At 42.0% G+C, this 24,717-nt stretch overlaps 1 protein-coding gene across 2 annotated transcripts in view; it reads right to left on the bottom strand.

Moving 5' to 3' along the window:
- LOC126981597 (valine--tRNA ligase-like) overlaps positions 1-24,717 on the bottom strand; it is an 81,955-nt gene that overhangs the window by 7,975 nt on the left and 49,263 nt on the right. For both annotated transcript variants that reach the window (XM_050833039.1, XM_050833040.1), the window contains 2 exons: positions 16,434-16,551; positions 6,908-7,074 (listed from right to left, as the gene is read on the bottom strand). In XM_050833039.1, coding sequence (XP_050688996.1) covers positions 6,908-7,074; positions 16,434-16,551 — 285 coding nt within the window. The remainder of the gene's footprint in view (positions 1-6,907; positions 7,075-16,433; positions 16,552-24,717) is intronic.

The following is a 24,717-nucleotide window of genomic DNA, read 5'->3' as shown; positions in this document are numbered from 1 at the left end:
TTTTACATTGACTCCTTTGGGGAAAATAGCTTCAGTTTACGAACATTTCGGGTGGAGGACGGCAGAACAAATTAAGTTTGTGAACCGAGGTTACACTGTACATGAAAGCTATAATTAGTGACTGAGTGAGGGACCACTCATTTTATTTCAATAACAGCTGATATACAGTAAACTCTCACTTTAACAAATCTATAGGGGGAAGGGGTGATGTTATAACCAAAAAATTTTCACATATAACAAACCAAGTTTGTTATACAAGCTGAAAAATTTGGTATTTCCAACCATTACTATATATAACGTATTTTGTGGCGTATAACGCGCTCCAGCATATACTGCGCACCCTAAATGTAAGACAACAATTTTCGAAAAAAATATTCAGTGCTTAACCCATAGAGTACCGTTGACGCGTCTCACACGTTAAAAGCGATTTGCAATTACAGTAAACCCTCTGGTATCCGGGTTAGTAGAGCCACGGGGGCACCCGGATATGGAAAAAACCCAGATATGGTGTAGGTTAAGTCTACAGACCCAAAAACCCATCTTTCAAGCATGGCCTGCCATAAAGGCAACGACAGAGTACTGCATAGGTGCTGTCCATACTTATAATGTGGTACGCCCCATGGCTTTGTAGCAGTCAGTTTGCACCAGGGAGTGAAATGCACGCGATTGACGTGCTCCGGGCGCTGAGAAAAGGGTTCGAGCAGCGTCGTCATGGTTAGCACTCATGGCAATCTCTCCCTGGCTTATTGCAGTCCTGCTGCACCCTGGGGGGATCTGTTACTTGGGATTCGGCAATTAGGCGCGACAGCCTCAGCTGCTAACCCATTGCTGGGGTGCCTAGCCCCATGTTCACAGGCAGCAGCTAATGTTCCCCTGCCTGGCCAATCACAGCAGCAGGGCCTGGACCCAACCCAGAAAAGCCCAGGTATTTGTGGCAGCTTAACCACCCAAGTCTGCACCATTGTGTTTATCACATAGGCTTTCTAGCAGACCCAGCACTGCCACAAGAAACTTTTTACGGGTCCAGTTTTACAAAACTGGAAGGCCGATGCTCTGTGCTGTTCTTAGATGCGCGCCCGCGGCTTTATCGCTGCGTAGCTGCGTTAGCAACCTCATGGCTATGAGCACAGCGGGCTTTACCACCCGGGTCAACCAGAAGGCATACCAGAGCGATACCCGAAGCGGTCCGGGCCGGTAACGGGCATCAAGTGCTTAAAGCAGGCTTCTATACGGATGCCTGGGCAGGCACCCCAGGATGCTACGTACCCTTTTAAGCCCGGCAATGAGCCCGAAGGCCCGCAGATGCCAGGCAAGTACGCCAGGCTGCCCCACTCTTGAGTGTGAGTGGGGAGGATAACCAAGGAGTCAATGACAACCTGGTGCATCCACTTGTGCGGTGATCTGTGGCTGTTTAGTTACACTGTGTTGCCCTTGTGAGCCAGGGGGGGCGGGTATCCCCTGCACAGTGCATCCAGCGGGACAACGGGGAGGCCAGCCACAAGATGTAACCACGATTTATGGCCAGCCCGCACCTCCAGATTGAGCAGGCCCACGGGACTCCCGAACCCCTGCGGGCCCCTTTACTCGCCTTACCGTAAGCATGGTAAAATTCTTCTTTCACATGTCGGACCGAGGGTGGAATTTATCTGCATTTCTTATTCCGCCCTCACTCCCACAGGAGTGCTAGCGGACCCGCACGCCTTCTCCACGGGGTCGGAGTCCTACTCACCTAGTCCAGTCTGGATTTATGCAGTCATCGAGGCTTAAGCTAGGGTTCACACTGTCTGTTTCATTTAAACAGTCCTTTGACACTCCCACCATTTAAACCTGCACTGCACTGACTCGTCACTTCGATATGGTCTGCAGCATTCGGAAAGAACGTTTATGTGCCAGTTGTACTGTGAAGCACACAGCTTTCCTGCGAACCTTCGCACCAAGACGTCAATATCATTACTATGTGCAAGCTGGGGCGCGCCTTATTGTGGGTGTGGTACGGTTCCCGGGTAGAGCTTAGAGGCATCGCGCGGGCAATTTGAACGACTTTTGGCGGCATGCGACAATTTAAAAAAAAATTTTTGGGGGAAAAAATCAAATATTTTTTAAAACTCCCGGATACAGGTGAGGTCGGATACGGTGCACCCAGATAACTGAGGGTTTAGTGTATATACTGTTGACGTGTCAGACGCGTTTGCAAATTACCGTAATTAATCACAATTGAAAGGATGGTCCTGTGCACATTTAGACACTCATATGGGTACAGAGTGTCAACTTGTGAATCAGCCTAGCCTCTCCCAGGCCAATATGCCCCCAGGGGTGACGCCTACCCACTGGGAACAAAGGGAAACCCAGTGAAATCAAGTCCGAAACAAAGTGAAAATGTCTGATAATCATAGTGAGGTCAGCCGAGTAGTGACCTTGAGCCAGTCACACACACACACACACACATTTACCTAGTATTTACCATGTATTTACCTAGTTGCCTAGTCACAACAACTAGGCAACTAGGTAAATACACACATACAAGTCCCACAAGGTTCGGTGTTGGCGCCAATAATGTTTGCTGTTTATATAAATGATATGGTGGACGGAGTGACCACCTATGTGAGTTTGTTTGCAGATGATGCAAAGCTATTGAGACGAGTGAATGATGTGAAGGACTGTGAGGCACTGCAGAGGGACCTGGATAAAATATGGGAGTGGAGTGGTGCATGGCAGATGAAGTTCAACCTTGGGAAATGTAAAAAAATAGAGTTTGGTAGGAGTGGAAGAAGATGTGAATATGATCATAAGATGGGAAGTGAGATAATATGCAGAGGAGTGGAAGAAAAAGATTTGGGAGTGACTGTCTCAGAGAACATGTCACCAGACAAACACATCAACATTTATGGGCAGGCGGTGGCCGAACTGGTAACGTACTGGGCCCACATTCACCGCGTGATGGACGACGCGGTTTCGAATCCCCACGCTACCACTCGGATTTTTCAGTCACCGCCGAGTGGCTTAAAACTACCCACATGCTGTCCTGAAGACCACCCATCAACCCGGACTCTAGAGGAAGCCGTCCAAGCGAATCAAGAACGAGTTCCGGGGGGCAGCATGAGCCAATGCAAGATGGCGCCACTATAAACACTCGCCTGCGCCAGAACAGGCTGGGCCGACCATCAGGCCCCACCAGGAAAATGCCTACTGGTGCAACAGGCAACGACGTAAAAAAAAAAAAAGGATAACGAGACAAACTATGAATTTGCTGCGGAACATAAGGACGGCATTTGTGTATTTGGACGAGATGATGAAAAAATAATAGTTACAATGATAGGCCAAGGTTGGAGCATGCAGCAGTGGTCTGGTCTCCTCACGAAAAGGAGAACATAAGAAAGCTGGAAAGAGTGCAGAGAGTGGCAACTAAGATGGTACCGGTGTCATGCCCCAGGAGTTTATTTTCTCTTTTTCTATTTTCCTACTGGCTAAGTGGGTTATGGGAGGCTCATTCATCAGGCATAGTCGCCGCACTACACTGGAACTTAGAGATCGGACTTATGAGGAGAGACTCAATAGCATGGGGCTCACAACCCTGGAGAGAAGAAGAGAAAGAGGAGACCTGATAGCGGTGTACAGGGTGGTGAGTGGAGTGGAGCATTTGGACAGAGAGGACCAGTGTGTGTGGAGCGAGAGAGAAACGAGAGGACATGGAAAAAAGTTGAGGGCGACCACATGTAAGCGAGATGTGAAAAAGTTTAGCTTCCCAAACAGAAGCATTCATGACTTTAAGGAAAAGTTGGACAAGAGCGGATATGGAGACGGGACAGTGTGAGCGTAGCTCTTTTCCCATATGTCACAACTAGGTAAATACACACACTCTATCATAGTTACCAAGTATTGAATTATGGAACCATTTTCGTACACACAAGGGTAGCTGCGAAGCATTTATGGGCAACAGTGAGTAGAATGAACCTGTAGTCGCGCCTACGATATGTTATATATAAGATGGTACCTAATGACTATGATGGTGGTAGTCGCACCTACGATATGTTATATATAAGATGGTACCTAATGACTATGATGGTGAGTCACGCCTACGAAGTGTTGTATGGTAACTAATAACAGATAAGATAGTAACCGTAATGGTAGGAAATGTATGTGAGGAGTTAGGAGGAAGTGTGGTGGAGCAGCGATGGGCGCCTCAGAGTCCCTGAGTCAGCGTGTAGATGCCGAACTCAGCATAATCGTCAAATAATCAAGAACAGTGAATAATGTCATGCCTGACCCAAGGGTCACAGTGCCATAGCAAGGCTTGCTTCAGGCAAGGAGGACAGACGCTAGGTGAGAAGACGAGAGGCAGGAGCGTGAGGCTCCTACCCGTGGAGAGGAGACGAGAGACAGGAACGAGCGCAAGGCTCGTATGGCGTATGACGAGGCTATTATTAGACCCCTCAATAATTGTGAGTATTAAAAGTTTGATGTTGTGTCATAGTATAAGATGACATTTGGTGTATTTGATGTGGCTGCAGTAATTGTATTGCGTTGATTGACACGTGCTGATGAGTTGTATTTTTTTACCTCACTCAGGTTTACACGCATATTAAAAGCGAGTAAAACAAGACGGGTCTTCTGATTTATCCTGCCCAAGCCGCCATATAGCGGCTACAGAACCTATTTTCCTTGTTACTGGTGTCATTTTGAAGGGATTTAGCCAATAATTTTTTTTTGCTCCCAGTGCGGTACTGAGGCCCACTTTTATATCACATAGGGCGGTACACTACGGGTTAAAATGCTCAGAAATATGTATGGTTAAGTAAGATTGATGTACAATTTCCCGAAATTTTTGTTAACCCCTAAAGGGCGGGGGTGTACCGTGAAATCGGTTCTCCCCGAACAGTAATGTTCTGACGTTCTCCCAAAAATTAGTCACTCTCCATTATCAATTTCACAGCTCTACCTAAGCCAGTAGCTTTAAATTTGTGAGCATCAGCTTAATCCATCCTTCCTCTTCAGTCTGCTTCAAACCCGAAGTTTCTACGTCATGTGGTGTTTCCATGGTGATGTGATGAAGTGCAGTAACTTTTAGGTCGAAGCAAGCCTGTGTTCACAGCGCTGCGTAGGTTGTGGTTGGCAGCCGCCCTCCCCCTCCACGCACTCGACTCCGTTACAAATCCCATTCAATACCCTGATGTTCTTAACTTGATAACCCTGAAGGGTGGAGGGGCCTGGGCCCATACTTATAAAGCTAACACTTCGTCTCAGGCTCGTCTTAAGAGCCCAAACCGACCCTGTGAAGCCCTATATCCTGGGTGTTAATCTGAAACGTGGCGCAAGTAGCTAAAGTTGGTCCGGGGCAGGCATAAATCTTGGGTCTTCGTCTGAGGCATCGACCTTCAAATGTAAACATTGCCGGGTGTTGCCAGACGGCCAGCGTGATATGCCTTTCGTTTTGCCGTATGGAAAACAAATACATATTATTCAATAAATATTCTGACTCTGAAAGCCAACACTCACACCGAGTATCTGGTGGTTGCCATCGAACTGATTTTTACACAAACACACTCCTCTCTCTCTCTCTCTCTCTCACACACACACACACACACACACATGCACATTCTCCACCCAGACAGCTGCAGAAAAGGAGAAAAACAATTACGCAAAAACAATCACACAGGAAAGTGCTTTTTCTGTGACTGTAATTTTTGAAGCTGAAATATAACGTGTTGTTTTCCTCTCAACACAGTACCGATGTCATGCATATCCTAAACTCATTGCTCGAAGCGTGAGAAAAAGAGAAGGCAAAAAAAACATATAATAATGTGACTGGATGCTTGCAAACAAATATTTGTTTTCCATGGTGCACATCAGTAAACTAGTTTACATAAATATACTTAGACTGATTCGAATCAGCTTATGTTTGTTTTAGATTCCCATGAATCACCCAAGTTTTCTCTCATGTAGACAGTAGGAGCACAGGGCTGGATGCCAGATGGCACAAATGGATTATTTTGTAACTATAAATACCCAGCAGCAATACTTGAGTGAGAAAACAAGTACTGGCAGTTGCACGGTTATGAGAGGAACACGCTAACGCACACCTCATGCTGTTTTACTATCTTCATGCAGTCCACATTTAGCCATTTCTCAGCCATTTCTGGTTTCAAGTTAGCCATAGGGCTGAGTGTTTGTTGCCTTTCCCTATTAGTAGTTACATTTATATATAAATTAAGTTATAGTTGTTTAACCCGGCAGCAGTGACGGGCTAAATTTGTGGCTTTACCGTGCAGCAGCGACGGGCCAAATTTGTACCATGATATAAACCCCCCAAAATAGATGATACATAATCTGATCACAAGTGCTTTGATATATATTATGAAATGGTTTGTGTGAGGGGTGATTTTTTCTCATTTTTCTCGCTTGGAGGGACCACTAAGAAACATGATCCCCGCTGCTACCGGGTTAAAGCATGTGAAATAGAAAGAAAGGCCCAGTTCTGAAAGATTCCATTCTGTTTTTCATTTTTTACTATACAAGTTTGCCCCCAAACAAGCAGTTTCAAAACTAGCAACATCTGTTAAGTCTCTTAATATTGTTGGACTTGGGGCTCCACTATAATCGGAACCTTGGAATATTTCCTTTGGAGCTTTCACATCTTTTCTATTCTTTATCACTCACTTGACAAATGCTATGTTGTCTGTAATTTGTATTGTCATATTTACCCACCCCTCATATGCCTCTTTTTATTTTTTGGTGCAATAAAACTATTCTGTGCTGTTTAAGAGTTAATTCCATCCTGTAAATATTTTCATGATAACATTCCCATTTATTCAATCTACACACTATTCAGTAAACCTTCTTTTAATCTATTCTCTTTTACAAAAATATGCTCTTTGAAGTATTAAAATTACTGCACTACAAACTATCTGACCTGTAGCTTCATCCAGGCAACTGTATCAGCAGTAATGGGTGTTGGCACTGATCCTTTGGGCTTGTTGGGGGACACTTTAACCTCAGAGGCAACTGTCAGTGTAGCAATGTCTTGTACCAGCAACTCCAAGGTAGCTCTGTTGTCTGCACTCTCAGATTGAAGGACCACTGTAAAGAATATATTATATTAATATGACATTGTCAAAAAATCTATAAAAGATAGGATAAAAGCATCCACGTGCAGGATGGTAGGTCTACCATAATATTGTAATCTCCTCATATCCTTGTCTATATACAGGGAAATGGAATGACCATTCTAGAGAGGGTTCAGGTGTAGAGGTGAAAAAAATTAGCTGAAGGCTGCAATACTTAGTAAGTAAATAGTCTGTGACAATACTGATAGTTCAACCATTTTGCTTTGGGTGTCATATATACATGCCACCAAGTATTTTTCACAGACAGTGGGTGTCATGTACAGTCATACCTCGGTTTACGAGTTTAATTCATTCCAGAATTTTGCTCGCACACCAAAACACTCGTAAACCAAATCGAATTTTCCCATTGAAATTAATGTGTCCCATATCTCAAAAAATTATTTATATACAATCATTTTACATGTTATTTTATACAGAATTAAAGTAATTTTACTAACAAATAGGAATAATAAATAATATAAAACACAAATCAATGTGTTATGATTCTTACGGAGACTCCCGCAGCTGCTAACTATGCTAGAGGTGTAGGCTTCGCACTGGGGTTTAGCAGCCACAATTTCCCTATTCTCGAGGTAACAGAACTATGTTCAACCACCAACGTGAAGCTAACCAAACGTATAGTCCGAAATGGAGGGTGAACGGGAGTCAGTCACATCCAGGAGGGCATACAAGCCGCCAAGGCAAACACCCTGTTCCTGCCGCGAGATAGTATCCGTTGTTCCTGGTTTCTTGTTTGCAGCATCATCCCTACTAATCATCTATACGGGGGACATTGTTAAAGCACAATGAACACACACTACAGTACCCTCCCGAGTTTAGCACTATCCGAGTTTCGCGATCCCCGAGTTTCGCGGTCAATCCTAAATTCTTACCATCACAAGTTTCGCGCATTATCGGCACGAGTTTTGCGCTGCTTTGACATGTATAGGTCATGTCTACCTACCGTCGGTGTCATGCATGATTCCGTGAGGCGGTGTCACACTAGCTGTTTTCCTTCAACCGCTGGGGCTATTGGCAACCGCGGTTGCCCATGCTCCCAACCAGGAGCGAGTTGTCAGTTGTCTGTATGGATGTAAAATGGTTTGGGGTACGAGCAACCGCGCAGTTGCATGTAAACAAACAGACGAGGGCAGTGGCTCAGGAGTAAGGAGCAGTGGAAAATGGCCAACCAAGAAACTCGTAAAGTAGACTTTCAGAGCTGCTTTGTTTACTATTTAATCGATACAGGGTGACTGCTTTGTTTATGTTGTGAATATGGACAACCTACCTTGACCGTGTGTGCCGCACACCCGGATAAGTTGGAGTTGCTGGTCGCCCCATCGCCAACGCAGTTGGAGGAAAAAGGCCCAGTGTGAAACCAACAGCTTAAGGGGGAAATTCGGCAATTTGGGTGAAAATTGTCGAAATTTTCAAACTTTGTGTATGGCATCATCACTCTTCACCCAACCGGGGTGACTGGTTGCCAGGCGCATAACGCCGCATAAAGCGGATTTAAATGGCTGGACATTTAAATGCCTTCACTGCGGACACGCCCTCTTATCCACTAAGCTTTGTTTTCCTTGTATTTCTTTCGTTTTTTCTGCTTTTTTCGGATTTTTTCTGATTGATAGCGGTGTACGATACTTTGGGTCTGTCTGGTGAGGAGTGGAAGCAGTTGGCGTTCCGCATGGCCTTGGGCTCAGTGCTTGAAATAAGACGGGAGTGGATGTATGTACTCTCTTCACGTCATTCTCTATCTTCCATGGTGATGACTTTTGTGCGCTTGTTTTGTCGTACCGACTATAGTAAGTGACAATGCCACGTACGAGTGCAAAAAGAAAGTCGAAAAGTGAAGCAGGCCACCAGAATATATTGAAAAGGTGGAAGAAATGTGACGATACGCATCAGCCACCCTCCCAGGAGGGTGTCAAAGAGTTCACAGCATATACGCCACGGAAAGCAGTAAAGAAGTCAAAGAAGAAAAGCAAGACAACACCTGGCCCTGATTACCAGCCTGATAATTTCTAAACAAACTGTCCTGGCAACAATGAGGTGGGGTGGGCTCCACTGAGACCCAGTGAATATGTTATTTTCATTTTAGATATATATAATATATCAAAAATGTTATATAGCCTAATATGATTATAACACGGGACCAGGAGCCTTGGTTTCTTTAGAGGTCTACCAGGCAAGGGAGAACTCACCTTCCGTAGGGGCTATACAGGTGACATAAACGTGATGTAAACATGGCCTGAACTACCTAAACAACCACTACCAACCTTCCAGGAATGGCCGAAGAGTTATATAAGTAAATATTTGGATTTGGTGCATGTTGGAGTGATTGTTATGGGGTATTGAAGATGTTCACACAAAAATGCATTTTTCTCAAAACTTGTTTTTGGCACACATAATGTTTAATAACTCTGTCAGTAATTGACCAATTTTATAAATTCAAGTATCAAAATGATCACCACCCTCGTGTTTAGTAAACGTACTATTATCACGCATTAATTTCCTCAAATAAATTTATGACAAATTTATAAAACTCGAATTTTTGATGAAATAAAAAGGTAACATTTTGCAGTGTAATAAATTTGTTGTAACTTCAGCTAGGTGTACGAAAATAGTACCGTAGGTACTTTATTGTGTATATTATCTGTGATCAAAAGGAAATTGCCATACTATTCATAGTTTTGAAGTTATTACGTGATATTGAATGTCTTTCGTCATCGCCAAACATAACGCACTGCACAAAAACTACGGCAGCTTTCTTTACCATATTACTGGTATAGAAGCACTGCATATTAATACACATTGTGTAAAAATATTATTCACCTAGGTGAGAAAATAAAGGTAGGAGGACCCAAAAACCGATATCAGTGCCAAGCGGTCGAATTTCCCCCTTAAAGGCACTGTCACACAAGCTAGTTTCTTGGGAATTTTCCACCGAAATTATTTCCCGACAATTTTCTGTCTCGAATTTATCATCAAATTTGGTCACACAGAGGACTGTTGCATTCTGGGATATATCAGCTGAAAAGCAAAACAAACAATGGATCCAGACATTGCAGAGTTTGCTTTGTGGTGTTTGCTGAAGAAAAAGAAAAAATATGACAAGAAAGCATTTGTTGGTTTGTGAGTGGTTAGCCCAGAGACAAATGGAGAGTGTGTTACAGCTTGCTACCGTTAAATGCTATGAGAATGCAACAGTGAGGACCCAGACACGATGAGCCAGTGGCTATGCTTGGACAAGACTCATTGAGATTGAGGTAAGTCTCACTCCGTTGAACCACATAATAACGTATAAGTTATCTACTTCTCAGTATGGAACAAAAGGCAGTTCCACTTAGCTTTAAAATTCAATCTACAGTTGTCCCTCAAATAGTACGGGGGTTAGGGACCCAGGACCCCCGTACCATTCGAAGATCCGTATAAAATTACTGCCCCCCCCTAGAAACACTACGGAATCCGGGTCCCGCCTGGCTCAGCTGTTACCCACAGGTCCAAGTTGCCAGTTATGCATTTCCTGCTGCAGTCACAATGCAGTGTTACCACGCTGGGGGGGTCGAAGGGGGCGAAGCCCCCTGTTAGAGGTCAGGTTATTTAAAGTTCGCTTGGAGTAGTTTAAATATGCGTCCTTTAACTATATAATATGGAGGCGTAATGTCGTATTTGGGAGGCGCGGAGTCAATCTCCACAATTATCGTTTCGTATCTTATTTAAAGTATGATTTAGAGAGCAATAATAGAAATTGTGGTTGAGAGTAAGAGAGTGTGAGTGTATGACATGGTTCGCTCGCTGACAATGTGGAAGGCAGCGCTGCCAGGATGGCTCACTTGTCCAGCTTGGTAACACTACAGCAGAAAATGCATAACTGGCAACTTTGTCCGCCAAGTAGAAATTGAGCCTGGATTCCATAGGAGTGCCCACTCTTGCCCACCAATTTTTTTGTTTAAGGTAAGAAAATGCCTATTTATGTGTTTATAATAGGTTAATTTATGAACAAACAGAAAAGGACGGGCTTTATCTCCACTCTTGGAGCACTCGCAGTTCCTGCGGCAAGAATTTCTTTTACACTATGATAGATACAGCGAACACTGCTCTCATTCACGTGGTATGCTCTCCCTACCACAAAGTAACTCATCCCGACATGTAACTTCTCCTAAATCTGAATTTTTCTGCAAGGTGCACACTTTCTCAAATGCTTTGGGATGCTTTCAGCAGGTGTTTTGGTAGAAAAGTGTTGCCACTCACACCATGGCTACTTGGTGCGACGAGCGGGAAATTTAAAGATCATAAAAAAAATTCATTCATGATAATCCGTATAAAACCGAAACCGTACTATTGGAAACCGTACTATTTGAGGGACGACTGTATCTTTAATAATGTTCTCGACACAAAATTTGATTTTTTTGCTTGTTTTTTCAATTTTTTACATATTTATTAAAAAGGGGTACACTTTTTTTTATAAATTAAAAGTAAAATACTTGAAATTATTATTTATCTTATATTTCAGAATAGGGAAAAGTTAGGGAATAAGCTGAAATTGTGCATTTTGGTAAAGAAATAAATTTGTGATTAATTTTTAAAACCCCCAAAAGTAGATTCCTGAGAAATTAGCACTGAAAAAAAAAAATTATATATTACCCCATATCTCATAAAGTATTAGACTTATATGGATGAAATTTGGTAGGTGTCATCTTTGTCATGTGGTCATCTAACCCTGATAAAATGGTTGTTGTAGCTGAACTATCTTAAAAGTATGAGATTGATATGTTTCTGGCCTTTAGCGGTAATATTTTACCTTACCCTGGGGATCATTGGAACATAAGTTTCATGTGGGTTTTTTGTTTTACCAGAGGTAGGCCGCTTCCCCACACTCCGCCTAAGTTCCTAGCCAGTTTTTAGATGCTTCCTGTAGCATAGTGAGCTGCAGACACTTTCTTTACCTGCTCCGATGGTCTGTGGAGTGCCTTGGCTATAAAGGCAAGCATAGTCTCTATAATAATTTTCAAGGGTAAAACATTTATCTAAAACACAGCTCTGAATGTCATAGTATACACTCCTTGTCATGAGCTTGGTGTTGATGGTGGTTGGTCTCCAGGAGTCTCTATCATATCCGCCACCTGTTTACAAAGAATTAGCAACAAGTTTGACATTATTTTCACAAAATTTGCCATCTCTGTCTTTGGAGGAGGATAACACTTCATAGTGGCATACTTTGCACTTTACATGCAACCAAGTGTGAGAGTCAGCTTCAGTCTGGATAATCAAGCTGGGCATGCTTCACTGACAGCCACAAACATCTGCAGTCCATATATATCAATAATGCAATTGTATGTACTTACAACAGATGTTTTTTCACTGCAGTCCTGATGTAACTGCTCAATTCGTCTAGCCAGGGGTGATTTACTGCTACATGGTGGCTGGCTGACTGAGTGGGTGGCTGGCTGGCTGGCTCATGTGGCACTCTGGCTGCCTTCTCTTCCTCCCTTTTCCTCTTCCTTGCCTCTCTCCCCTGTGCTAACTTCTCAAGTGTCTTCTAGAGTGCTTCAGATTTAGACTTCCGTGGCATATCGACAGTTGATGAAAAAAGCATATAAACATGACACTCGACGGCTGTCGAGCAATGTCAAGAAACCAATAAGCTGACAGGAGAGTCTGAAGGAGAAATTCTACATTTCCTCGCCTCCAGCTTGACAGCATGAAAAGATGGACTAAATCAAACTAAAAGAAATTGAAATTATGGACGAAAAATCAACAAAAAACAATGTAACATCAACCTCTTGCTCGAGTTCTGTGCTGACAGCCACACCGTTCGGACGTGCGGAACTTTTTTCCTGAACCAGCTACCAGCTGTTAGTGTCTTCAGCTCTGTCGTGGAGCCACAGCTACCGCCATGGCCAGCCAGTTCGGTGGGCCGCCCCCGGGAACCATCCTACCCGAGGACGAGACCCTCGAGGCCGTCGAGATGACGGAACAGTACCCCACCGAGGATGAGGAGGAGTCCCGTCAGTGCAAGCAGCAGAAGACATCCTCGTCACCAGCAGAGCCCCAGGGGAACCAGGCCCCTACACCTCCCACCCCTCCGTCCTACACCAGTTTCCTTCCTCCTCCGGGCCAAGTCTGGGGCGCAGACAGTGGGTGCCCTCACACTCAGGCATAAGAGGCAATGTCATAGCCGCCACTGCTGCCGCCAAGATGGCCCTTGCGGAGGTAAACACAATGCCACTCCCCCTGCCACTCTCAATGGCCAAACGCCTCATCTCCAGTACCTGCCGCGCCTCCTGGGACAACACTCGTCAACACCCTCCACATCACCTCCATGGGCCAGTACCGCACCAACTCCTCCCCAGAGCCGTGGGTGAGGAAAACGTCCCGCGTCCTAGATGTGGCCTTGACGCGCCTCCGCCTGGGCCACACATGCCTCAGCACTCACCTCCACCACCTGCGCCTGGTCCCCGACCCTCACCGCCCCTGGTGCAGGACCTTTGAGGACACCATTGAGCACCTCCTGCTGCACTGCCCCCACCACCACTCCCAGCGAGTGCTGCTCCGACACCAACTCCGCGCCCTGGACGTGCCCACCTTCGAGCTGCCTACGCTGCTGGTGGCGGCAGGAGTCCACCCCTCACGACAGGAAGCTGTCATCCACCTAACCTGCGCCTTCCTCAGGAAGACGGGGCAGCTGACGTGCCTGTGAAGCCCTCACAGGACGACGCCAGGGCTCATGCCAACTTGCCACCCTTTCCTTAAAATACGAAATGCCATTTGTTCCATATTTGGTTGTCTGAATGGCTGAGCATATAAAATTTATTTTTTTTAAACTGTAGTGAGTGCATTTTTTGGTGAACCACAAAACCACTTCATAAAATTATGTTTGTCGTGTTCTTCTGAAATATGAGGCGTCCGGAGGTAAAGGGGAAACATCACCAAAACCTGGTTTTGAGTAAATCGCATTTAAAGTTTAACTATGTGTACTGCACTTTCCTTTTGACTTAACAAGTTATTGTTTGTATTCATTTTGATTGTATGGGCTAGCTGTATAATAAGAACTATTGTTTATGTTTTTGTATTGAAAAATAAATCAATATTTTTGTTAAATTTTCATACCTCAATTTGGAAATTGTTTATGATAATTGCAATATCCATAATGTATGTGGATTTTTTAAATCTATGTTGTTCACCTAAACTACGGTATAAACCATTTTGTTTTAAACCAAAAAGCTGATTCTTTATGAATTTTTATAATGAATGAGTTGCAAATTTTTACAACACGATATTATTTTTTTCGTTTAAATTTTATAATCGATTGTTGATTATTGTCTATTTTACTACAATGAACATTTACATTTTCAAATTTACAGAGTAGGGGCCAGTGAAAGCGTTGGAGGGAGGGGGGAATTAGTTGTAATCGATGATGTTGTCATCCGGGTTGGCATCATCATGCGACAAGGGCTCTTGTTGGCGTTGAAGGTTATCATAGAAATCCTTGAAGTATGGGTGTACAAACTGACCAAGTTCCATGACATCCTTAAATTTCTCTGGAGCTAACTGAACTGGCTTTTTATACAACTGCTGAAGAGGTATAGCAGGCAGGTAAAACTTGGCAGCATCATACTCTTTCTGCTTTCCTTTCTGAGGGTTAACAAACGTTGGCTCACTGATGCCGTAACTGTCCTTTATCTTGAAGCCCGCCTTGTTATCAGAGTTTACAATGAACATCTTGGCATCCTTGAAGCCAGACCCAGTCACTCTGCCTTTGGTAACTTGAGCTTGTAGTGCACCAAAGTAAAAAAAAGTTAGCTTGTGTCATTTTGATGATAGTGAAAGGGTTTGTCTTCCTTGCTTCAGCCATAAGTTTCATGTAATGATCATCACTGTACACCTCTACTTTCTTTACCTTCTGCTCAATGTTTCCAAAGTCTCTGTTACAAGGCAGATAAGGATGGCCCGGGGTCATGAAAAAATGTTCCACAGACTTCACTTAGCACTAGTTAGACCTCACATTGATTACGTGGTTCAGTTCTGGTCACCCTACTATAGAATGGATATAAAGATGTTAGAATCTGTACAGAGAAGGATGACAAAAATGATTCAGGGGGTGAGAAACGTGCCTTATGAGGATAGACTGAAGCATTTTAATCAACACTCTAGAGAAAGGGGAAGGTTGCGAGGAGACTTGATCGAATTCTATAAATGGATGGAGGGTTACAATAAAGGGGATGTCAATAGGGTTTTGGCTGTAAAAGACCCAGGTAGAACACATAGCAATGGTCTAAAGTTAGACAAATTCAAATTCAACAAAGACATCGGCAAGAATTGGTTTATCAATAGGGTTGTGGATGAATGGAACAGACTTGGCGGTCATGTTGTTAGTGCCAATACCATTGATACATTCAAGAAGAGGTTGGATAAATTCATGGATGCTGAGGTAAGGTGGGGTTAGGATTACATGAGCTGCCTTGTGTAGGCCAACCAGCCTCTTGCAGACTCCTTACGTTCTTATGTTCTTCTTATGCTCTTATGTAGATGTAAATCACCCACTGTGAATAAGGCGCTGTGTATGATCTTACATGGACAAACTAGCTCAAGTGGAAGCGGCCATAGCTGCGTCTTCCAGACGTGCGACTCTGTGTCTACTCATCTGCTGTACGTTACGTATTTTATTTCGATTTAATATTCTTCAAATACGTTCTAATTAATTTCTAATTCAATTTATAGTTTTTATTTTGTTTAGGATAGAAAATGCTTCTTTTAATGCAAAATAATTTAAATAATAAATATATTAAAATACCTCCATACCGCAAAATCCCACGATATAGTGAAATATTCGCCATACGAAACTAGATATTTACAATTTAAAAATCTACGATAAGTGAACCGCAATATGGCAAGGGATTACTGTATTTCCTTTGTTTCTACGTGACCTTCGCTATTGTTCTACATTTGAAATACACTAATTGAGAACCTTAGGCCTAAATCCATGCATACATAGGCTTAGAGGCTCAGGCACAAGGCTAGTTGTGATGGGGTTTTTTCCCCAGCATACAAGGAAATTTGAGCATGTGCATGTGCACCTCATGTGCACAAATAGACCTTAAGTGTTTATTTCTAATTGTTATTATTAGTTATTTCACTATGATTTTCATTACAAAAAAACATACTTGAAAAAACGTCTGTTTTGCATTCTCCGGGGTCACCCCTTAAATTCTTTTGTATCCCTTAGTGGTGAATCACTAATTTTCAGGTGAGAACATAAAATTTATTTCTGGGGTTCCTAGTGCTGTTCCTGTACTCATTCACAACTGCAGACAATCAGAGTTCACTTACATTCAACCTTTGTTTTGTTGGGAATGTCATACTTTGCCTTGGCACTGCGAATCTCGCCAATGACCTTCTGTCCAAACTTGAACTTGTCTTCCACTTCTTCATCATAAAAGATATCAAACTGTGAAAATGAAATTAAACAGTAAATACAAAAACAAAACAAAAAAAGAGGGACATGATAAAATTTAGTACCTATGTAAAACATATCAATATTGATTAGATGCTAAATTCTTCCAACACTTTTTGGAACCTTTCAAACTAAATATAAAAATTAGAAAATCTGTGCAGCTCTTTAGGAGTGAATGAATTACTGAGAAAAGCGGAATAGAAATGAGAACAACTGCACCGTGGTTAAGGTGTTCAAAACTTACAAGAGATCAGTGGTTGTCATCATTATTAATACTAAAACACGGTGCAATAGGTAGGGAGACCTAGAGAAGTACAATTACTATAAGCTACAACGTTTCCAGTCCCAACAAACCTGATGCAAACAATTGAAAAATAGAGTAGAAAGTGAATAATATTAATAAATAAGGTCTGGATGACTGATATGATGAAGCAATAAAAAATTAGTTTAACCATGAAATGACACCTATTGTTTTCATAGAATGTTCCTGAAGCAACATAAAAATGAGCAGCTAATATTTTTTGTTTATACCTTTGTATGAAGTGTTAACCCTCTCGTGCACATGGACGCTAATGGCGTGTACATATTTTTAGGGCCAAAGTGCACTTCCATGCCATTGGCGTCCATTTGAACAAAAATAATATTTTTATAAGTTATATTCACGCCAATGGCGTCATTTTTTGGTTGAGAGTAAGTTTCCTCACTCTCTCCCAAATTAACTAATTAGTAATCCTCTCCACTGGCGTGGCTTTGAGTGCAAGGCATAAACAAAGGCAGTTTTTGTCTCCCTCACTCATCAGTCAGATCATACGTCTCACTGCTGTGGGCTTTAAACCTTTTGTGGTCTAGGTCACGACCATATGGCCGACTGCATAATAGTGATAATAGTGTTACATAGTGCAATACAGTGATTTGATGAGTAATTTTTGTTTTATTCTCTTTACAGGCAGTAACATATATTTTTTGACCAACATAACGGCACAGAGGCCCTTGAAACATGAGGAATATTACTCATGCCTGTTCTCAGACTGAAAGTAGCAGTGAGAGTGAAGTAGAAATAAAAAAGTCTTTACGTTTTAGCAACTTACTGAGGTAAATATGCAACCGCTCGCACGCGTAGCCTAGTTTTTTATATTCTGTTTGTCACTTTCTATATTCCAGAACAATAGAAGTGTAAGAGATATAGTAATTTTATTTCCCCAAGTTTGATCATTGCTTGTATTGTGATCAAAAAGATAAATAGTGTAATCTGGATATTTTCACTAAAAATCAAACAGAGATCATGTATCTTTATTTTCATTTGATGCTTACTTCTGTTCGACTTCCTCAGTAACTATTGACCGTATCAAAATTCTAATGACACTGCAGCAATCATCATGAAATTCTGCACAAGAAAATCTATAGGTTTTACCAACTTACTGAGGTAAGTATGCAAGTAAGGTGATAAATCAATCAAATCAAATCAAATCAAAAAGTTCGCGGAATTTTATCATAGCAAGAAAAAAATTAGGTGAAAACAAGATTAAACATGTCAGAACATATCACTGAGTGTGTACCTTGCTATTAGTCACTTGCAATCAGTTCTGCGCAGACTATTGTAGAGCACAGACCCTCCTTAAAAAAGGCTCCTTTTGAAACCATGGAAATAGTTATTTTGAGATAAGATCGAATATCAAATTCCTGGTGAAACTTGAATGGAAAGGGACACAGATTATGGAGGCTTTGGAAAAAGTTTATGGTACTACTTCTCCAAAGAAGACTGCAGTCTACAGGTGGATTCAGCGATTCAAAGAAGGGAGAGACGACCTTGAAGACAACCATCGCAGTGGAAGACCGGTAACATCAAGATATGACCAAAACATTAAGGCTGCCCAAAATTTAATTGAAGAGGATCGAAGAATAACAGTTATTCAGTTAGCCAAGTCCCTAGACATTTCATATGGTTCGGCAAATTCAATTCTGCATGATAATTTGAGACTTAGCAAGCTTTCAGCACAATGGGTACCAAAAGCGTTGTGCCCTCATCAGCTGATTCTTCGGAGTGATCTGTCTTTAGCAATATTGAACAAAATTGAAGTTAATGAAGAGCATGACCTCTCCAGAATAATCACCGGAGATGAAATCTGGATCTACCAGTATGATCCTGAATCCAAACAGCAGTCAAAACAGTGGCTTCCACGTGGATCATCGGGACCAATCAAGTTCAAATCTCAAAAGTCAGCTCAAAAGGTGATGGCCACCATTTTCTGGGATTCAGATGGGGTGATATTAATAGATTATCTGGAAGGTCAAAGAACTGTGACAGGAGTCTACTATGCAAATGTTTTAAGGAAGCTGAAAGAGGCATTAGTCAGAAAACGTAAAGGGAAACTTCATGGTGGGATCTTGTTTCACCATGACAATGCACCAGCGCATTCTGCGCAGGTTGCAAAAGAAGTTTTTCAAGAATTTCGATGGGAAGTGCTTCCTCACCTGCCTTATAGTCCAGATTTAGCCCCATCAGACTTCTTCCTTTTTTCCAAAACTCAAAGAAATGCTAAAAGGAACTCATTTTAGTGATGTAGAAGAAGTCAAAAACACTGCCAACACATGGCTTTGAACAAGGCCTTCGACGTTCTTCTGAGATGGCTTACGAAGCTGGAAGCATTGCCTTGAAAAATGTCTTGACCTGGATGGCAACTATGTTGAAAAATAAATTGAAGATACATCATAATTTTTTAATAATAAATTATTTTCTGAAAAATTCCGCGAACTTTTTGATCCCCCCTCATATATATATATACACACACACACACACACACACACACATATATATATATATATATATATATATATATATATATATATATATATATATATATATATATATATATATATATATATATATATATATATATATATCTATAAGGAGAGTTCAATCCCTGCCACCAAGCTGGGATTTTCAGCCGCCGCCCAGTGGCTAAACTACCCACATGCTGTCCAGAAGACCACCTATCAACCCGGACTCTAAATTCTAAGATTAAAGATGAGCTCAGCATGAGCCAATGCAAGATGGCGCCACTATAAACACTAGGCTGGGCCGACCATCAGGACCCACGGGAAGAAGCCTTCCATCAGGCCCCACGGTAAAAGCCTATATAGGCATGACGTAAAAAAAATAAATAAATAAAAATAAAAAAATAAATAAAAATATATATATATATATATATATATATATATATATATATATATATATATATATATATATATATATATATATATGTATATATTACAGTTGGGGTGTCCATTTCATACCGGTCCCTTCTGTGCCACGAGACGGCACTCGCACATGCGGTCCTAGCAGCTGGAAGGGCCGATGGTGCCTTCGTGCCCAGGCATCTGCAGGAGGGAGAGCTCATCCACTTCACCATCGATAATAATGACTTTCAGGGAGACACGATCGACATCAAGAAGCCCCTTCATGCGACAGCAACGGTGGCATTCCAGCCTGGCCGTCAGGTGGTTTGACTCCACTCACTGCTGCAGGTGAACCTCGAGCAATCTGGCTCCCTTCCCCCGTCCATCTATGAAGTCCTCCCGTGCAACATGCATCGGAACGTCAATCCCAAGGTGTCTCCCCTCCCTGTCGACCTCATGAATCACCCGCGAGCTGACGAGTTCCAAGGAATAGATGCCCTCATCCTTCTTTCCGCTGGCTACGATGTTTCCAAAGGAGCTCTAAGGACAATACCCGTTTGGTCAACATTCAACAGCTGGATGGATGAGAAGCCAAATTTTCCGAAGAGTGTCATCTGCCCCCTCCCTCTCCTGGATGTTCCAGCCCCTGAGCACTCATCACTGCTGACGATGATGATGCATATGGAGGGATTCAGCGAGCCCTCAACGGGGAGGGTGCACCGGTACTGGTTGCTGCGGACATGGCATTGTACTCCAAGCTATTGGCCATAAAGCTGAACCTCAAGAAGGACAATTGGGTGATCAGTCGGGGACCTTCACATCATGATGGCCATGCCGAGATGCATTGGTGTGCATATCAATGGTAGCGGCCTTGACGAGATCCTCTCCGAATCTGGCATCTACGGACCAGCCACCCACGCCAAATCCTTGCGGGGAACCACGTGAACTGGGCAGTTGATGCGCACTGTATCCTGGTTTCTGCACTTCTCACTCTCAAGTGGTCAGGCTCAGGTTGAACGCTGTCGACGGAAAAGGAGGAAGCAGTCATCAAAGTATGTATTGAAGAAATAAAAGCGAGCTTGGACAGGACGTTGGAACTCATGGGTCAGGATCTCAAAGAACTGATGTTAGTCGACGATGGGGATCCCATGAACAAGTTCTGCTTGACCTATGCGAAGATAATTCTGCTGCTGCTGAACTACGTTCGCTCTATGAGGACAGGAGACTGTCTACTCCACCTCAAGACACTCCAAGACTTTGTGCTCTTTTTCTTTGCTCTCAACCGAAGCATGTACGCCCGTCTACATTGGTACAATGCTTAGGTTGGAGAAGTAGAACCCTCGCGTCTGAGAGTACCTGACCAAGCACTGGGTCGTCAGGAAAAGTCAAATTGCTTTCACCGCGATTGGCTGCGATCACGCTCTCGAGCAGGTGAATCGAGTCTTGAAGGGTGAAGGAGTCGTGGGTATCACAAGGAATGCCAACGCAAGGACTCGACACTTCATGATCCAGGATGGTGATCCTCCACATGAAGGATGCGACAACTTAGTCGAGTACACGTACAGGGGGTGAGAAGCACCAGCGGGACAGCTCGTCGCTCACAATGAAACACCAAGAGACGATCTAGAAGAAGATGCAGATTGCAGGGGACAACAACCCGTACTCGCATGCATCAGAATCCCTGACCACCTTGCTGTCACGGAAAGTCATTCTTCCTGACATTGAAGTCTCTCCTTCAGGCTGAAAACCATGGAAGAGCAGCCCTCTTGAGGTTCCAACAGGAGAGGCTGGAAACACATCTTGGCAGCCCGTGGGATGTCCTACATTGTCTTCTGGTGAAAACTTTCAAGGACCTGGCGAAGAAGACAAAGGTGACGCTCGCTGGAGCAAAGATGGCTTGATCAAAAGAAAAAGTTGACAAACCAGACCAAACTTGATCAATTCTTCCAAAAGAAGACAGTAGAGGTCCAGGAGTAGCAGGAAGAGGAAGGAGACATGAGTGAGGAAGAAGACACGAGTGAGGAAGGTGAGCGGGGTGAGGAGGGAGAGCGGGATGAGGATTCAGCAGACAACTAGTCACGATGACGACGACAACCAGTCAGAGGAAGGAGGCAAGTGAGGCAGACAGTGGTGGGTGAAGGGAGCGGCTGGTGACGGGAGCGTGGGGTGAGGAGGGACGGTGGCCAACGCAAGTGTCGAGTGTTGAAAGTGAAGTACAAATGTAAATAAAATGAGAACGTGTTTTTTTGTTGTTTCTGTGACCTACTAAAGTATTAATAATGTGTTTTTTTTAAGGTTAGAGTAACAAAATCCCAAAAACAGGCAGACTTTCCCAGTGTCCAGGAACGTAGCCCCGTTACTATTTTTATATATATATATATATATATATATATATATATATATATATATATATATATATATATATATATATATATATATATATATATATATATATATATATATATATATATATATATATATATATATATATATATATATATATATATATATATATATATATATATATATATATATATATATATATATATATATATATATATATATATATATATATATATATATATATATATATATATATATATATATATATACATACACACACACATATACAGTACCCTCTCGAGTTTTGTGCTATCCGAGTTTCGCGATCCTCGAGTTTAGCGCTTAGTCCTAAATTCTTACCATCACGACTTTCGTGATGGGCTATGGGCAACCGTGGTTGCCCATATGCCAAACCGGGAGCGAGTTGTTGGTTGTCCGCATGAATGGAAAACGGTTGTGAGTACGAGCATGGGTACTTGGGTACCTCACTGCTGTATGTAAACAAACAGACGACGGCAGTGGCTGTGGAGTGAGGAGCAGTGGAAGATGGACCACCAAGAGACTCGTAAAATGGACTGGCGGAGCTGCTTTGCTTACTACTTGATTAACAAGTTAAGAGAACACCCCGTGCTGGGGAACCACAGTCCAAAAAACTTTTTTCTCGAGTCTATGAAAATTGTAGATCTCCCAGTGATGTTTTCCTCTTCTCCTTCTTTTGACCTGTAATGCATGGCAGCAACAGTGAAAAGTAACAGTGGAAAATAGCAAAAGGGCATAGAAAACCAAAATCAGGGAAAGAAAAGAACAGAAAAACACCTAAGTTCACGGTGAAGTGTATAAGTGTGCACCGTGAAGTAAATAAGGGCCACTTTCACAGTCACTGTTTGTTTTGATCGTTACCAATGGCGGCAATCGACGCTATAGTTTTCCACATGAAATTGGCCTATGGGGTAGTGGTGGCTGCAGAGAAAGCGACAGGTGTTGAGTGTGTGGTAAGGTGCGGGGTGAGGCTAACCCCGCAGCCGCCACGAGGTGCCGTTGTCAAAGCAATACCTCCAACACCATCACATCACATCACTACCCATCTGCCAGTTTCACATGGAAATACTAGAGCGGCGATCTCCGCCATTGGTAACGATCAATACAAACAAAATAACTGTGAAAGCAGCCCTAAGTGCATGTTGTGAAGTATAAAAGTGTGGAGAAGGAGGACCTAAGAAGCGATACAAAGCATTACAGGTCAAAAGAAGAAGAAGGTCCACTACTGACTGGGCGGTGTTGCAAGAAATATCTTCCCGCTGAAATTAGTCATTCTGCTGTCCACCACGCATGTGCGCTGTGGGAATACACAGCATTAAAAGTTTTAATCTGCCTGGATTTGTTATTTTTAGTCCGCTTGTGGTCTTTATGAGCTGTGATGGAAATATGGAAGCAGTAAGCAAATTGAACCTCTCTGCGAGCTATTTTGCGATTGCGGCGGCAGTTTACATTCAATAGGCATTGAAAAGTCAATCATGATGTTAGTGATTTCATGATATATAACAGAAAGAGTTAGCAGATTATACCATAACACACAGAAAACTACCAGAAGCTACAGGTTTGTCCATCTGTACCACAGGTGACCGCGAGCAACAACCCTTACATTAGCAGACAACACCACGTGGATCACAAGCGTGTATTCAGAACTACCATCCAATTGTAAGGCAGCCGCCTTCAACTGCGGCTTCAGAACGACCTGTTCTCACTTCCCATTTTCTGCCTATTACCAAGGTTCGTATTTTGAGATAACAAGAGAGTAAATATATATATATATATATATATATATATATATATATATATATATATATATATATATATATATATATATATATATATATATATATATATATATATATATATATATATATATATATATATATATATATATATATATATATATATATATATATATATATATATATATATATATATATATATATATATATATATATATATATATATATATATATATATATATATATATATATATATATATATATATATATATATATATATATATATATATATATATATATATATATATATATATATATATATATATATATATATATATATATATATATATATATATATATATATATATATATATATATATATATATATATATATATATATATATATATATATATATATATATATATATATATATATATATATATATATATATATATATACACACACACACACACACACAAGGAACTAAATCCCTCGCTGTTACGAGAGACCAGTGTTCGCACTGTACAGAAACGTTTGAGCAAGGACCTCGATTTTAAGAAGATGCGCTCGAGGAGAAAGCCTTAACTAACAGTTGCTCAGCATAGGAAAAATATAACTTTTGCTAAGAAATATAAAGAGTGGGATATTGAAAAGTGGAGGAAGGTACTTTAAACTGATGAAAGTACAGTCAAGTCGCGTATGATGCGGATTCGTAGGGCGCGGTTTCCTATGACGCGGTATGGTTTCAGAACTGTATTTTCAGATCACGCGGGTAAAACCATCTATGACGCAGTTTGTGGTCTCCCTTACCCAGACCGCTCAGGGTCCTCTCAAACGCATGACGCCGCAGCCCGAGTTGCCAAC

This window comes from Eriocheir sinensis, chromosome 48 (genome assembly GCF_024679095.1).
Source record: "Eriocheir sinensis breed Jianghai 21 chromosome 48, ASM2467909v1, whole genome shotgun sequence".
Taxonomy (NCBI): Eukaryota; Metazoa; Arthropoda; class Malacostraca; order Decapoda; family Varunidae; genus Eriocheir; species Eriocheir sinensis.
This window is presented reverse-complemented; position numbering and strand designations above follow the sequence as displayed.